The sequence below is a fragment of the Argentina anserina genome, chromosome 6, assembly GCF_933775445.1.
Source record: "Argentina anserina chromosome 6, drPotAnse1.1, whole genome shotgun sequence".
In the NCBI taxonomy this organism is placed as follows: domain Eukaryota; kingdom Viridiplantae; phylum Streptophyta; class Magnoliopsida; order Rosales; family Rosaceae; genus Argentina; species Argentina anserina.
This window is the reverse complement of record NC_065877.1, coordinates 33,710,171-33,726,270: the sequence shown is the minus strand read 5'-3', so window position 1 is coordinate 33,726,270 and position 16,100 is coordinate 33,710,171. Positions and strand designations below refer to the sequence as shown.

Here is a 16,100-nt window from a genome sequence, read left to right as displayed (position 1 = left end):
CTAGTGGGTATCTAGTGTTAATGGTCACCGAAGGAGAACGAGGAGTTTTCTTGTAGAAATGATCGGAGATTGAGTGCACGCCGATTTGAGTTTCACTGTGAGCTGTAAGTGAGACAGAGAGTGTACTTCAGTTTCAGTTGGGGAAGAGGGTTTGGTTTTTAACTATTTATATGCAGGTAGGCAGCGGCGGATCCACGATTTTTTCCCAACTAAGGCAAAATAATGTTACAAATTCTTCCTCTAATCAAAAGTTACAAATTTGAGTTTGTCATAGTTCACTCGTATAATTTTACCACATAAAACATTGTATAATTTGATCATACTTGTATGATCAGAAGTTGGGACATAATTGAACCAAACAAAAAAAGTAATTGCATAATCTAATTATATAGAGCTAGGTTGAAAGCGTAAATGAATCAAGCTAATTAATATAATGACAGGTTCTTCGGGAGGTTGTTTCATAAATTGAGGTAAATTTCTATTAGAACTATGCAGCCTTGTGTAGTTGTGCTATGTCTCCTTAACTATTAGAGTCCAAAACCATGTCGTTCAAAGAAACAACATAAGAACGCCGGCAAGTTGTTTAGTGTCCCAGATTTTGCCTTTATTATGAGATTTTTATATCCCAACTTGTTCAATCAAAGGTGAATAACAAAATCTCAGCGCACCTGCCTAAGCTGTCATATACATGAATCCGCCACTGCATGTAGGGTTTGCTGACTTCATCGGGCAGATTGTTTTTCTTTTCTTTTTTTACCCTTAGACAAATATAAAGAAATGATTTTGGGAGATAAGTTCTTCCCTGTGGTAAAAATTTAAAATGACCCAAGAGTATAAATTCTGTTTGAAAGTGTAGGCAACTGTCTGATTAGGAGAAAAAAACTAATACTCTTTGACTAACTAAGACATAAGAGTTTGTTAAGCGACCTGTGTCTGTTTGAAGCAATGTGTATGCTAGAGAGTTCATGAACAAATTAGGTAATATCAAAATTGAATATTGGGGGGAATATATAATGACACATTGCCCGAAAAGGGTTCAAACGATCCAATAAGCTGAGTAATGCTCCGATGAGCACCAAAACTGGCGGTAGTCACTCGTGTTCTTGAACAGTTTATGGATCTGAAGATTAGTTCCAATGTTGCTGGATCAGACATATGAAGACTATCTTTTTATGTACAGAAGTGCAGCTGAGGATGTTCAGAATTACCGGGACTCAATTAGTTCACTACCTATCTCCACCTTCAACCTCGTCTTGATCCTCCAACTGTGTGTCCTCTTTGGTGCTTAAATCTTCATGATCTCCATTACTTTTCCGGAAAAATAATCCAGATGAGGTGGAGTCATCCTCGTCTAAAGCTTCCTCATTTTCCTTGTCTTTAGTCTGCAATGTCAAATCATTTTCCATCCAAGCCGGGCAAAAGTGCACAATTCCAAGTGCAGCAATAACTTGAGAGTGACTAGAAGGAGTTACTGTTGAAGCATTGATTGATTTTCCAGTATAATCACGCCTCAAGCAAGAACATTCAGGGACTGGATGAGAGATAAAAGACATCGATTTGGATTTTGTGGATGCTTCTAATAACCCATCAACCAATCTCTTTCTCAAGTGCTTGCGCACAGACATCAGCCAAGTATGGTTAGCATGGTAAAGGTGGTCACTGATTTCTTCCAAGAGCCTGACGACTTCTTTTCTGTATTCACAAAAACAATGATAGAATTTAGGGAAAATAAAGTAAATTATCATCTACTACTTTTAGACTTTGCTGTGGACTAATCACAATTGTTAAGAAAAGTTTTTTTTTTTCATCAAGCAAGCAACCTGAGATAACTTTCTTTTCCACCATAATCTTATGTATACAGAAATGTTTGTGTTACAATTAATGATTACAGATTTGAATTATCCCAAGTTCCCAACTCACGCTATCCAAAATTCCAAATCAACAAAAAAATAGCATCAGGTATGTATTATTGCGGCATAAATGCCGATTTACACCCTAAACTTGGCTGAAATTGTCAATTTGCACCCCGAATTTGCATTTGAGTCAATTTACCTCCTAAACTTGGTAACAATTGCCGATTTACACCCCGAACTTATATTTGAGTCAATTTATCTCCTAAACTTGGTAAAAATTGCCGATTTGCATCCCATCCGTTAAATTTAACTGTTTCTATCCAATTTTGCGTCACATGTCATGCATTTAAGGGGTAGTATTGTCATTATATATTTATTCATATTGAATAATGAAATAAATTAATAAAATTACTTAAGAGGAACACTTGCTACAATGTTTGTTTTTTCGAAACATATTATTGATTTATATATTTATTATTTTATGTGATATGGTATGTTAAAAGATATTAGAAAAAATATAAATAAATAAACACATTGAAAATTAAAAATAAATGTGTGTTCCGAGAGAATTACTATTCTACCATTGTGTGTGCCTTAGTCTTATAAGGTTTCCTGTTAGAGATAGATTCACATCTCTGTAATAGATTAGGACTCCGAATCCTACGGGATTGTGGTTATGTAATGCCTATATATTGGCCTCATTATCAATCAATAAACGGTTACGTTTTGTTCTATTACATCGTTATTATTCTCGTTTTGTTCATCCTCCAACAATGTGTACATATAAAAATATATTTATACACAACACACTATATTTGAATGGGTGGGTATATTGAATATATAATTCAAAGTAGGGTTAAGTAGGTAGAAAAAAAGATGTAAATAAATAATTTGATTAACAAAATAATCCTCATTTTAAAGAATATTTTTATTTGTTTTAAAGAAAAATATAAATAGAAAATGACAATATTACTCCTCATGTGCATGACATGTGACGCAAAATTGGATAAAAACAGTTAAATTTAACGGATGTGGTGCAAATCGGCAATTTTTACTAAGTTTAGGAGGTAAATTGACTCAAATGCAGGTTCAGGGTGCAAATTGACAATTTCAGCCAAATTTGGGGTGCAAATCGGCATTTATGCCATATTATTGCATGTGGTCAAGAAATGGTCCCCCACCCCCAAATCACATCAAAATAATTTGTTTTCACAAGCATTAGAGCTATCAATTAAAGATTAAGGAACACGACTACAATGCATTAGATCTGAAGTTCTTCACCAGGAATAAGTTAACAACTAACTAGTATCAAATTCTACCTTTTCAGTCGGATTCAAGAAAACATTTGCATGAGAACATTTACAAAGTTATCTGATTGTGTGCATGTGCAAGCAATCAACTAAGCAAAGTTACCTGTCTGGCCTGTATGTTTTTGATGCAGCTGATTGATAGAGTCTGTGTCCCATAACTAAGCTTGCAAAATTTGGATGTCCCTTACCATCTCGATCAAAGCCAGGGATAAATACATCAGCTTCAACGCATATCACGTAATCAATTGCTTCCCACAGTAGTTTATGAGCATTCGTCCTCAATTCCATAACTGTACTATCAGGCTCATTATCACTCTCAGCTACCCAGCCCCACCAACCTTCTATGTTATATGATTTAGGCCTGGCCGGAGGCGGTGGAAGTGGGCGAGGACGTGGCCCAGCAGTTTTCCATGCTTCAACCTTCATCTCTTCCTCAACTGTAGGTGGACTCCTGGGATTACTTTCGAAGAGGTTAGCCTCACGGCCATAAATCCTGCTAAGCTCCCAGAGAATACTGAGGGAGGTCCTATCAACAACATTTTCAAACATTGCACGAAGAGGGATCAATGTCCTTTGGCCACCAAAGATTTCTCCCCCAGATACATATATTATTGTGTCCCACAAGTATCCATATGCACGAAGAATAATACCAATCTGTAACAAAGGATAACAGTGAATTTCATTGCTCTGTATACGAGTGAATGTACGGGATTAAGTGATTAACTCAACAACCTTCACTTCATCCTAGGATGAGTGATGGACGTTGCTTTTCTTTTGTGCCTCAGTAGTATATTACCTCTTCTGGCATTAGTGGGCAAGAGCCTTTGAGTCGTTGCTTTGCAGAATTCACAAAAAGATTTCCCTTGACAATCCCACGTTTTATCATCCATTGCCTTTTGTGCTGAATTAGTTCAGTGTGTACATCCTTGGAAACAAAGTTGAGACACATTAGCAACTCATATGCTGTGAAGCATACAAAAAGATTTGTAAAGGTATTGTGTGGTCAAGGCTATAAGTACCTGGAAGAGTTCGGCACAACCATGATATGCCAAAGCATCTCTGGTCATTCCAGGGTCAAAAGCTACAAATGGCTGTCCAGGAGCCCGTAATCTACAGCAGCAGTAAATAGATGATGATGATGATGATGATGAGAGAGAGAGAGAGAGAGAGAGAGAGTGACAATTAGTGATTAACCTGTGTAAAATTCTGGTAGCAAGTTCCTGGACCTCCTGCCGGAACCGAAGAGCATGAAAAGCAACCCTACATCTCAGCCTCTGGTACTCTTCAAGATCTGGTGGCAGGATAGCCTGCATTACACCCACAAAAAGTAGTAAGACACCAAAATATTACAGCTAACAATTATAGTGAAAACCACAAATACAGAAGTCTCAAGGTGTCAGACTGAAATCACTGAATTTATGGTGCAGTACAAATGAAAGAACAGTAATCGTTACCTGCAAGCATCCACCATCAGACACGACTAGTTCAACTACTGAATGCTTCTTCAAAACTGGAAGAACGTGATGCTTATAGTAGTATGGTGAAGCAGAGTATGGCACTTTAAATGATGGAATATTCTTTTTCTTCCTTTGCCCTTTAAGATTTTTAGGGAGGGTCTTTACGACTTTGATATCTTTTGATAATGCTGCTATGAATTGGTCCTCATTGTAGAGATACGCAAAACTCTTAAACTGAGAGCTACAAAAGAACACAAGATACTATAAAACAACAGAGAACAGTCTTTGAAGAAATCTAAAGTAAAAAATAGTTAATGGAAGGCAACCTGATGCCCTTGCTGCTTGTGGTTGATTGGAGCTCAGGAATAACTAATGTTGCATTAAGAAACCGAGAAACCACAACTACATCACATATCTGAAAAATCAATAGAAGGCTGCAGCTGTGAACTGATACATCTTGAATATCATGTCACATATGCTAATTTAAACATTACCACCCTTACCGAATTCCTGATCTCATGAAACCCGCCTTGTATCCTGACAAAGATAAATCCATTCGTATCTGAATTGGGATCTGTAAAGCACAAAGTACGTCAATGATTCTCTATTTTGCAGTTAATCAAACTATAGCAAATGTGTTAGGGTTTCTTTAATCCCAGCCCAAGGTCAAATGCAATGTTGGCTACACAGATAAACAAACATTTTGAGTCCAAACTTTGAGGTTTCAATTACGGAATTTTAGAGTTTGACGATGTAGTTAAAAATCCTGATAGAATAACACTGCTCAAGTTAAACCATGGACCCCCAGCAATTCTAGTAAACCCAAAATCCCACAACATTCTGAAAGTAAGATCAAAAGAAAATGAAAACCAGTGACATAATCAACTACCGTACTTTTAAAGAAGAAATCCTTTTCCGACCAAGCACAAATTCTAATATTGAACCAGTAGGGAATTACTAGGAAGATGAAATGTGGCCTAACCGGAATAATATCCTCTGGGATTCGCATCAGGATGCAATGATTCAAGAGGCCTTACCGGATCCCATAGCCTTTTATACATTGCACTCTGCACTCCAAAGAAGAATCATAATCAGTCCCAACTATTACACAACAAACAGGTACAGTAAAACTGTACAGACTACAATCCAAATAGTATCCATAAACTTCCAGACTAACTGGAAAAATTGATGAATATAACATCAAAAAAGGGGATCCAAACTAATCCACATACTCAAACTCAGCTCATTACTCAAGAGTCAAAACTAACAAAATAATTCAATGCATTCTATCTGACCAATCAATGATCCCACCGATTTCTTCACTGTTAAACCCAGAACACTTAAAAACCCAGAAAGACAAAACACTTGGGGATAATAAGGCAAATCAAATTTTGAACAAAACAACTATTTTTATGAGGAAGTTGAAGCAGAAAACACAGCAAGATGAGATCTTTATGGGTTAAGAGCAATTACAGTCTTGGAAAAATTCAAGCTTTCACCAATGGCTCGCCTTGGAAAGATTGTGATCGAAGAATGGAACTCTGAAACACCCTCCTCAGTAAATCTAGCGAGTAAAAAGTGAACAAAGAGAGAAATGGCTGAGAGAACAAGACCAACAAGACCAACCCATTTCATTTTTGACTTGAACACCATCTTCCCCTCTCCTTTCATTGCAGAAACCCACTTGACTTTGACTTCTCTCCCCACCCAGATTCCCCTAGTTCTTCCCCCAACAACCAAGATTGCAGAAGCAGAAGAACTGAAGAGGTTCTTGAGTACCAGGAAAGTCCCAAAATCTGAAACACAGATTCAGGACAGTAACGTTTTAACTTTTAAGAGTGTTCGAGTTGAATGGACAAGACAAGGTCTTCTATATTATTATCTCATCACAACAAGCCCAACTCTCAAATCTGGAGCGTGGAGGACACAAACCAATGGGGAGGGAGAGAACACTTGCCTAAACTAGCAAGGTTGAATGATTGAGGACTGTGGAGTGTGGAGGAACTCAGCTGGGTGCTATGTTGGGTTTGTCGTGATGAGGGGTTTTTGGGGTTGTGGGGGTTCTTGTGCTAGTTGTCTCTGTTGCTCTGTTTACACTAAAGGGGTTTTTGTAATATGAGGAGGGGATCAGAATCTCTCATTGGGGAAGAAAGGGTTTATGGATTCAATTTGAATATAAATGAAGAGCTTTTGAGGTTGCAAAGAAGATGATGTGTGGTTTGAAGAGTGGAACTGTTTTGAGGTGGGGCAGAATCAATGGAAAGTAAATGTGATTTGGTGAACATGGAGTTTTTGCCTGACTATGAATATGAAGTGAGGAACTGGCTTTCTGCAAATGGGTGTAATGGTTTTATCTCAAGTAAAGTTCATAAATGGAAAATTGGAAATTTAGGACAAAGATCATACTTTTCTTTGGTTTTCTTGCTGAATCAAAGAAAGTCTCTGCTTGACTTGTAATTGTAAGTTTTTCAAAAACCACAATGATTGAGAAAACAACACTAAATCAAATTATCGTATCATTTTTTAGAGACAAAGAAAATAAAATTAAATTGCGTAAAATATATAAATCGTTAAAATATATAATAATCGGATATTAGTAATGATCTCAATGTTCAATATAAAACGTTACTACATTAACGTTTCATTATGCCATAGAAAGGAGATAAAGTATCTTTAATCTTTAAATTAAGGTCTCTTAAATTAGTTGGTATTTGGCAATCTGCCTTTTGTGTTGTATGTCAGCACACAGCTGTGAGCCAAGGCAAAAAAGGCAAAGGAAACAAAGTGCAACTAGGCAAATCACAAGCATGCATACTAGACTTTGGCCTAAATTTGACGAGAACGAATTTAGCTTTATAATACCACCAAGAATTTCTTGGTCTTGCCAAACAGATTGGAAATGGAACACAGTGATGTTGTTAACCAATGTAATATGGATCATGAGTCTTGATAGATGTTAAGTGTTTATTTAAGTATGAAGAAAGAAATCACCAGCTCACCAAGATCAGCATCACTCCTCACTAAACTGCTAAGCATGTGATGGACAGTCATACCTGGAATATATACCTTTTCCCCATATGACTCCACCTTCTACTTCTGTATATAAATTGTGTTCTTCTACCCCCATCATGTGCCTTTGCATATGATCATAGAAATACACATGTAGATAAGAACATGTTTACATGACACCCCCTAGTTCAACAACTGATAAGTAAGGTAATCCTCAAATTACAAGCCTAAATTATCGCAAGTCCTTCAAAATAGCATTCGTAAGACTTTGTCATCGATTTAATTAGGACTCAAAGATAGGAACATGTGATCAATGTTTGGTTCTTTTTTAGTTTTATGTATAATTTTGGGAATTGAAAAACGTGACTTACTATTCTAGATGAATGTAACACATTGATCAAACAATTCAAGCGTCTAACTTTCCTCAAAGCACCACCGTTGAGTATAGCATACAACATCTTCATCCAGACAAGGATATAAGATCAGCAGTGAGGACGGGACCAATACTCCTCCACGCCGGACTACGCCGTACACTGACTTTTCTGGTTCTCCCGGACATATAAGCTTTTCTACTCCCAATCGCACACATTGTCTTCATATTCCCCACATATTCCTCACGAGCATCCTTATCCTCACCACTAATCCGATCAGCTTCAATGATCGACATACCGACCACTACTTATTAACGACGGTGCTCGACGCAACACCGTTCTTGGGCGAATAGTTTGGGACCAATAACCCCCAAACATTACGCGCCCAATTAGCCACCCCATCTCGATACTGCCGATATCGTTCTCACTTCTCACCCCCACAAAACTCCCGAAATGCCCATGAAATTCCGTCACCAATCTCCCCCATATCATCGAAAAGACGAAAACACCCTTGTAACGAATCACTCTAGCCTCCACTGCAACTGGACAAAGGGAGCAGAGTCGTTACACTAAGCCCGCCCAAGAGCCGCCACGTCACCACACACACGAACCGCCACTCGGCACGTGGCGCAATCTCTGCGCGCATAGCTTCACTGCCCTTTTGTAATTCTTTCGGGGTATAAACCCACGTTTTTCCGGTGTGTGAAGAAAGACGAGTTATTTAGAGCCGGCTGGAAATAAACTCAACTGTTTTCCGACGATCGAATCTTCCACGTTACCGGCGAATATAACTCCGATCCAATCTCCGCCGCTGTCAGTCTCTGATCGCGTTTCGTCTCCACGGCGGTGGCTCTACGCAAGGCTCCGCCGTCCCGCGCGCTCTCCGGTGAGTCTCGCTCTTTGCCGATTCGGTTGATCAACTTTATTCAGCGAACAATTTTGTCTTTGAAGAACGCGATTGAATTTGAATTCGGATTTGCTGTTCGAGGTGATCAGTTACTATTTGGGTAGTGTGGATTTTGGGATTGATTTACGATTTTCTGTGGTTTTTGAAATCATGATTTCGAAGATATGTGATCTGAAGATTTATGTCGATTTCATGTTTTTTTTTTTTACTTTAATTTGAATAGCAGAAAAAGAAAAGAGCATTAGAACTGTGAAGTAGAATTTTTGGAGGTAAAAATTTAAAAAGAAAAAGAGAAAATGCAGAAGAAATAAAGAAATAAATTGATCATGATTGGTACTTGTGTTTATTGCGGATTAAGTTTGGTAATTTTTTTCGCGGCCTGATATAGATTTGAAAAGCATATGGAGAGAACAATCTGTATTAGAGAGGACATTTTTGTGTATTGGTGTGAAGTTGTAATTTAACGAGTGTTGTTGTTTTGGAATACCAGCTTTATTAACAGGTGGTCCTTCAGATGTAGTTAAGTTTCAAAGCTGGTGGCATTTGCAATGTAGCAACTTTTACCAAGTGTTTCTAGTTAGCGAAATTGTCTGCTACTCATATGATTATGATTGTATACGGCGCAAACAAATTTGAAAAATCAGTGCCGGCATTTGAGATTGGCGTCTGCTTGAGAGAGAAGCTCTCTGCTGCAGCTGCCTGTACTGCCGGCATTGGAAGTTGGCGGTTTTCCGCTTCATTTCATGTCTCCTGAGGTGGATAAGCGTGTACATAACCAGATGGCAGTTGCGACTTATAGAGGACCTTGTAGTGGTGAGCACTATGGGAATAAGAGATTGGAAAAAAGACCTTCTGCGAAAAGACGTGTATTTGTGCAGACTGAGACTGGCTCGGTTTTGGGGATAGAGCTAGATAGGAGTGACAATGCGCAGACACTGAAGAGAAAATTAAGGCTTGCACTTAATATCCCAACTGATGAGAGTTTGTTGGTATGTGGTGACATGGTGTTGAAGAATGATCTCAGCATTGTCAGAAATGATTCCCCGCTTCTTCTCACCAGGAACTTCATGCACAGAAGTTCATCTACCCCCTGTCTCGCACCTATTGGGAGGGATTTTCAGCCGAGGGATCAGAGTGGCCCGATTGAAGTACTGGGGTACTCGGATAAATTTTCTAGAACAAAAAAACTGGTTGTGGATATAGTAAAGGCAATAAGAAATGACATTGATCCAGTTCCTGTTCATGGTGGGCTTGGAGGTGCATATTATTTCAGAAATTGTCATGGTGAAAACATCGCCATTGTGAAACCAACAGATGAGGAACCTTATGCCCCAAATAACCCAAAAGGTTTTGTAGGGAAAGTTCTTGGACAACCAGGTCTTAAACGTTCAGTACGGGTTGGAGAGACGGGTTTCAGAGAAGTGGCAGCCTTCCTTCTTGATTACAATAATTTTGCTAATGTGCCTGATACTGCTCTTGTGAAGGTCACACATTCAGTCTTCAATGTCAATGATGGGGTGAAGGGTAGTGCACATCATTACGGAAAGCAAGCAAGTAAGATTGCATCACTACAACAGTTCATTCCTCATGACTTTGATGCCAGTGATTATGGGACTTCTAGCTTCCCTGTTGCTGCTGTACATAGAATAGGGATTTTAGATATCCAGATTCTAAACACGGACAGGCATGGTGGTAACCTTCTTGTTCGGAAGCTTGATGGTGCTGGAAGATTTGGTCAGGTGGAGCTTATACCCATTGATCATGGCCTTTGTCTCCCGGAAAGCTTGGAGGATCCATACTTTGAGTGGATGCATTGGCCTCAGGCATCAATTCCTTTTTCAGATGATGAGCTTGCATATATAAGAAAGCTCGACCCTTTTCGGGACTCTGATATGCTTAGAATGGAGTTACCTATGTTTCGAGAGGCGTGCCTTCGAGTATTGGTTATATGCACAATATTCCTCAAGGAAGCTGCAGAATTTGGTCTCTGTCTCTCTGAGATTGGTAAGATGATGAGTCGGGAGTTTCGAGGCCAGGAGGAGGAGCCGAGTGAACTTGAGCTTATATGCCTTGAAGCAAAGAAACTGTTCCAGGAGAAATTATCCTGTTGTGGGCCAAAAGCAGGAGGCCAGGAGGAGTTTCTATTTGACCTAGACTCTGAGGAGGAGCTGGATTTGACTCGAACTACTGAAGAGAAGATGGAAATTTCGAGGTCTCTCCGTTGCGGATCAAAAGGTGAAAGCAGAAGATGCTTACTCTCTAAACTAGAGGAGACTGCAGAGGAGGACATGGAGGATGGTGAGGGTAATGAATTACTTGCCAGCTCTGATGAATGCGCCGACCTTGTTCAGGATTGTGTGTTGAATGTTTCACAATTGTCAACATCGATGAAGAATATCAGTGTTGAGGAGAAGAGCTATCGTCATGTAGGTTCAATGCAGAAGAGCAGCTATGTGCCTGGCACATCATCTGGAAACATGAGTGCAAATGAGCAGCTGCCGATGAGCAGCAGTTTTGTGAAGCTGGCAGATATGAATGAAGAGGAATGGATGCAGTTTCTTGAAAATTTCGAGAAATTGCTTCGCCCTGCATTTGCTACTCGCAAAGCAGGGAATATGGGTCAGAGGCAGAGACAGAGGCTAGGGACTTCCTGCCAGTTTTGACGGAGGATATCTATCTAAATAAGGTGAGAGACTTCTGCTTTGCAGTCCAGAGTCTCATCCACCCTTTGAGAATTCTACTACCTTATAACAGTATAAGCTTTTTTTCATGCTAGTGGAGGTGAGAACCTTCTTTTCATGTGTTTTTCTACTTCCTTTTCCCTTCCACGTTGTGTTGACAGCGTAGAGAAGTTGAATAAAATCAATAAATTACGCAGTGCAATGTTCTGAGACTGGAACAAAATTATGAATCCTTTTTTATGTAAATCTGCTCTCAAGCTTTGTATGTTATCATACTTCCCAGCAGTACTAAACTGAACTATGGCTGAGAGTTGCGAGCCTGATTACCCGTTTGCTACTAGCTTGCAAGACAAGAAATTACATGAAGCAAATGATAGGTAAGAGAGGTAAACAACTAAAACCATATCATAGCGAGTCAGATGGTCTCTTCATTTTCCATTCTATTAGGCATTAGCAGTAAGCTGGTGTTTCTTGGTTGTAAACTTGTAATTCCAATCTAACTTATGGCGGTCATATTGTTAGAAACCCATATAACCCACCCACTTGGCCAAAAAGGAACACTGGTACTGACCAATAAAACCAGCTAATGCTTATAGCTCGATGGATTTTCTGACCTGTATCTCGTATATTATATGCCATGAAAAAGAAATTTCCAAGGCGAAGCTTGAACTGAAGAGATGCAACCCCAAAATTTTTCTGATCCATCACGGTTGATCTTTCATGCTGGCCATCCTAACCAGCTCCACCTGTTGAACCTCTATTCTGCTTACTGCCCGTGAAAATTCTTCTCCAGCAAAAGACATGGTATCCCTTCTATCAAGCCGCAACTGTTTAATCTTCAATATAGCTTGTGAAACCTCTCCAATAGAAGGCCGCTTTCTTGGTAGTTTCAGTAAGCATTTGTGAGCAATTTTGGCCAGCCTCCTCGCTTCATCAAGGTTGCATTCCCCGGCTAGTTTGCTATCAAGGATTTCATCCACACCATCTGGAGCCATAGAAGCCTTGGAGAAAAAAGTAAAGGAAGAAAAAAATAAGGGAGTTATGCAGTAAAGCAATAGAAGCATTAGATTCTGAGACAAGAGACTCACAAGATTAACGTATTCCATTAGGTTTTGGTGAGGGTGGATGGCTGTTATGAGTTCAAAGATGATGATGCCAAAACTGTATATGTCACTCTTCATTGTGAACTTGTTCGAAGATATATATTCCGGATCTATGTAGCCGTAAGTACCTTTGAGGCCAGAGTTTCGACCATCGAACACCTCTTCTTTAGACAGTCCAAAATCAGCAACCTATTTTTTAAACACTAGTGAGGTGAGGAGATAAAGAAATGAAGACAAATAACAGAACTCCATAATATATTGAGCCAATGCAAGTTCATAACTTTAACAACCAGCTTACCTTAGCTCTCATCAACTGATCTAACAAAATATTAGCAGACTTTAAATCACGATGTATGACTGGTGGCACTGCCTGTTCAAAAAAAAAAAAACCCTTACTTGAAAAAATGAGGACTTCAAGTAATTGTTCACTGGAAAAACAATGAGATACTAAATTACTTACCCCTTCATGAAGGTACTCCATTCCATGTGAAATATCAAGAGCAATTTGCAGCCTTTCATCCCAGCTCAAAACCTGTTGTTCTTCACCTACATAAACATGTAAAGTGAGATGATTCTCGAATGGACCCAAAAACCCTTTCCGACAGAAACTTTAACCTATTCCTATGTACTAGCAGGAAACAAAAATAGGAAGATGTAAATTTGCAGCCTGTCATCCCAGCTCAAAACCTGTGTTTTTCACCTACATAACATGTAAAGTGAGATGATTCTCGAATGGACCCAAAAACCCCTTCAGACAGAAATTTTAACCTATTCTTATGTATCGGCATGGAACAAATATAGGAAGATGCGTCCATACAGAGATATTAAAACCAGCAAGAAACATATGAGGACCATGTAATCTTTTGTTTATTAAATGTAGGCTTTTGGCAACCATCAAATTTGATATGTATTTGTAACTTTCCTTCCATTTAAAATATATGTTTGTAAGCATATGGTTATAACAACCTCAAGATGGAGTATGGATACAGGGACTCTGAACTTACTATACAGAAGGTTTGATAAGCTGCCATTACTCATGAACTCGTAGATTAACATACACTGTCCTTTATCTACACAGTAACCTACAAGGTTCACCAGATTTCGATGATGCAGTCTTCCTAACAGAGATACCTGCAGCATAACCGTTCAAATTTAGCGAAACACAATCTTAGGACATAGACATTAAGAGACATGTACACAGTTAAGATGATAAGCTTTTTATAACCAGGCAGTGATAACTGATCATGTCAGCAATGTAGATTGGCTAGATTCCATTACAGTGTTGAACTTATGTCCAGCCACAAAAGCTTTCTGATTATTTTTCCAAACTCTTGCACAAGACTTTAAAGACTACAAGTACACTTTCTACACTTTCTATATTCTTTGGAACAGAAGGGAAAATGAATTTCTTTATAAAAATAGTGAGTTTCTCTAGATTACTTTTATACTAATTCCATATGTATGACTGTACAAGGGAATTTTTTCTTGACAAGACCTATTTGAGATGTAGTTGATGGACCTTTTACCTCTGTTTGGAACTCTTTCTCTCCCTGCTTGGAATTTGAAGCAAGCACCTTCACTGCTACTACCTCTCCAGTAGGCATCGTTGCTTTATAGACTGGACCAAAAGCCCCCTGTCCCAAAATGGTTGTAAAATTCTGCGTAGCTTTCTGTACATCCCTGAACACAGTACCATGCTTTAGATACACATGCACCACATATCACGGTAAGCTCAAAGCTTTGCAGTGCAAGGGTAAAGCCGAGTGTGAGATGGTATACAGAAAAATAAAAAATATCATGCTTGCTATAGCATAAAGGTACAAGCATTTAATGCATACTTGTAGGAGTATCTAAGTACGCCTGATGCAGAAGGAAATCGATCTTTGCTGTGATTATTCCACCAGGAGAGTGGAGAAATCTTTTGAACCTTCTCAGATCCTTGAATAGGTATGGTAGTTGAGACAGATACACTAAGGTCAATGCTTGTGCCTAAACCATTTGTGCGAATAGGAAGAGTTGCTAAACTACGCTCATTTGCGCATCGTTGAAGATTGGCACGCTTTTGGTACCACCTTATTCCGAAAAATAGGAGCGCAGCTATCAGAATTCCAAGGGCTACACCAACAGAGATGCCGATGATAACAAGATCAGCTTTATGAACCATTCTTTGGCGTCTTCTGATATTCAAGCAATGAGAACATCTTGCATGCCAAAAATACCGAAAGTTGTCTGTCACAAGATGGAGAAATACATTATGGTAAACTAGTCTTTCTCTGGAACTGATGAACTAACATGACAAGCTGAAATATCTGATTCAAGCTAACTGATAATAAAGCGAAAAATTTGCAGCATTCAAATTAACCATCTGAAAACCACAGTTTATATCAAATCACAAACAATGTGATTGAAAGATTAGTTTTTGTTATTGTGAGGACTTTAAAATGTATGTTCTATCAATGTGATAGAAATTGTGCTTTCTTGACATTGCTTGATTAATAAAGCACTTGGTTCATTTGCTCGGCTTTGATCATACAAGTTTGTAGGAGGATTAGAAAACTAGCACGTCCATTACATATCAATGTCACTCAAAGATATGGTGAATTGTTCTTATATATACAGCCACCCACAAGTCAGAGGCATAATCTTATTTGCATCATACAAGACAATTCAGCTCATATCTTCAAACCATCATCAAAATTACCAACACTCCAAAATTCTAAGCTATGATCTCCCATCAGAACCAGAACAATGAAAACTAAGAGGAAAACAATCAAACTAACCACATGGGGTTCTAAAGACCAGACCTTTAAAGCCATATCAACATCTACAACGTCCAAAGCCATCAGAACCAAGAAAAGACTCAAACTTTAGCAGAATTCAACAAAGTCAAGCAATACCCAGGAATTGATCAAGTGCATCATACCTTACAACCGAACAAGAAAAGCTGATTGACCAGTGTAGATGACTGGTGACCGGAATTGGGTAAAGTCCGACGACTAAGAGCAGTGACCCCAGTTGAAGAAAGAAACTGTGAAAGTAGAAAAAGAGAAACTGCAGAGCAAACCAAGAATGAGTTGGACTTGGAATAAAGAAAAGTGGGGGTTTTGATTGGAGGGTTAAATTGGTTTGGTTGAGGACTTAAAAGGAAGAAGTAATGCTTTTCATAAATGGATCGGGAAGATTTCTAAATACTAACACATAAAAATAGAAGAGAATTACCCAAGAATTACTTGGTTGACTGTGGGTCTTGTTCGGCCGTACGTGCCTGCCTTGGTTTACTTGGTTGCATCCGCCATTTTCTTTGTGAAATTGGCCACTTGTGTAGTTGTATTGTGTTTGAGTCCTATTGAGACTTTTCAAAAGTAGGAAAGACCAAAGTCGCCCAAACTCAACAAGATTTAAAATGCTT

The 16,100-nt window shown here is 38.8% G+C and overlaps 2 protein-coding genes and 1 pseudogene across 2 annotated transcripts; 1 reads left to right on the top strand and 2 right to left on the bottom strand.

Moving 5' to 3' along the window:
• Positions 1-881: 881 nt before the first annotated feature.
• On the bottom strand, positions 882-6,455 carry LOC126798528 (O-fucosyltransferase 27). Its single transcript, XM_050525530.1, has 10 exons — positions 6,094-6,455; positions 5,603-5,687; positions 5,124-5,194; positions 4,947-5,035; positions 4,618-4,861; positions 4,358-4,470; positions 4,183-4,273; positions 3,960-4,088; positions 3,267-3,817; positions 882-1,692 (listed from the first exon to the last, which is right to left on the bottom strand). Exons 1-10 carry the CDS (start codon positions 6,289-6,291, stop codon positions 1,227-1,229), a joined length of 2,037 nt encoding a protein of 678 aa, XP_050381487.1. The 5' UTR covers positions 6,292-6,455; the 3' UTR covers positions 882-1,226.
• A 2,273-nt stretch (positions 6,456-8,728) lies between these two features.
• Positions 8,729-11,826, top strand: LOC126797954 (phosphatidylinositol 4-kinase gamma 7-like; annotated as a pseudogene).
• Positions 11,827-11,977: 151 nt separating this feature from the next.
• Positions 11,978-15,808, bottom strand: LOC126797955 (calcium/calmodulin-regulated receptor-like kinase 2). Its single transcript, XM_050524732.1, has 8 exons — positions 15,615-15,808; positions 14,530-14,920; positions 14,218-14,371; positions 13,696-13,822; positions 13,152-13,237; positions 12,990-13,061; positions 12,677-12,880; positions 11,978-12,589 (listed from the first exon to the last, which is right to left on the bottom strand). The coding sequence occupies exons 2-8, from the start codon at positions 14,853-14,855 to the stop codon at positions 12,293-12,295; spliced, it is 1,266 nt and encodes a 421-aa protein (XP_050380689.1). The 5' UTR covers positions 14,856-14,920; positions 15,615-15,808; the 3' UTR covers positions 11,978-12,292.
• Between the last annotated feature and the right edge of the window lie 292 nt (positions 15,809-16,100).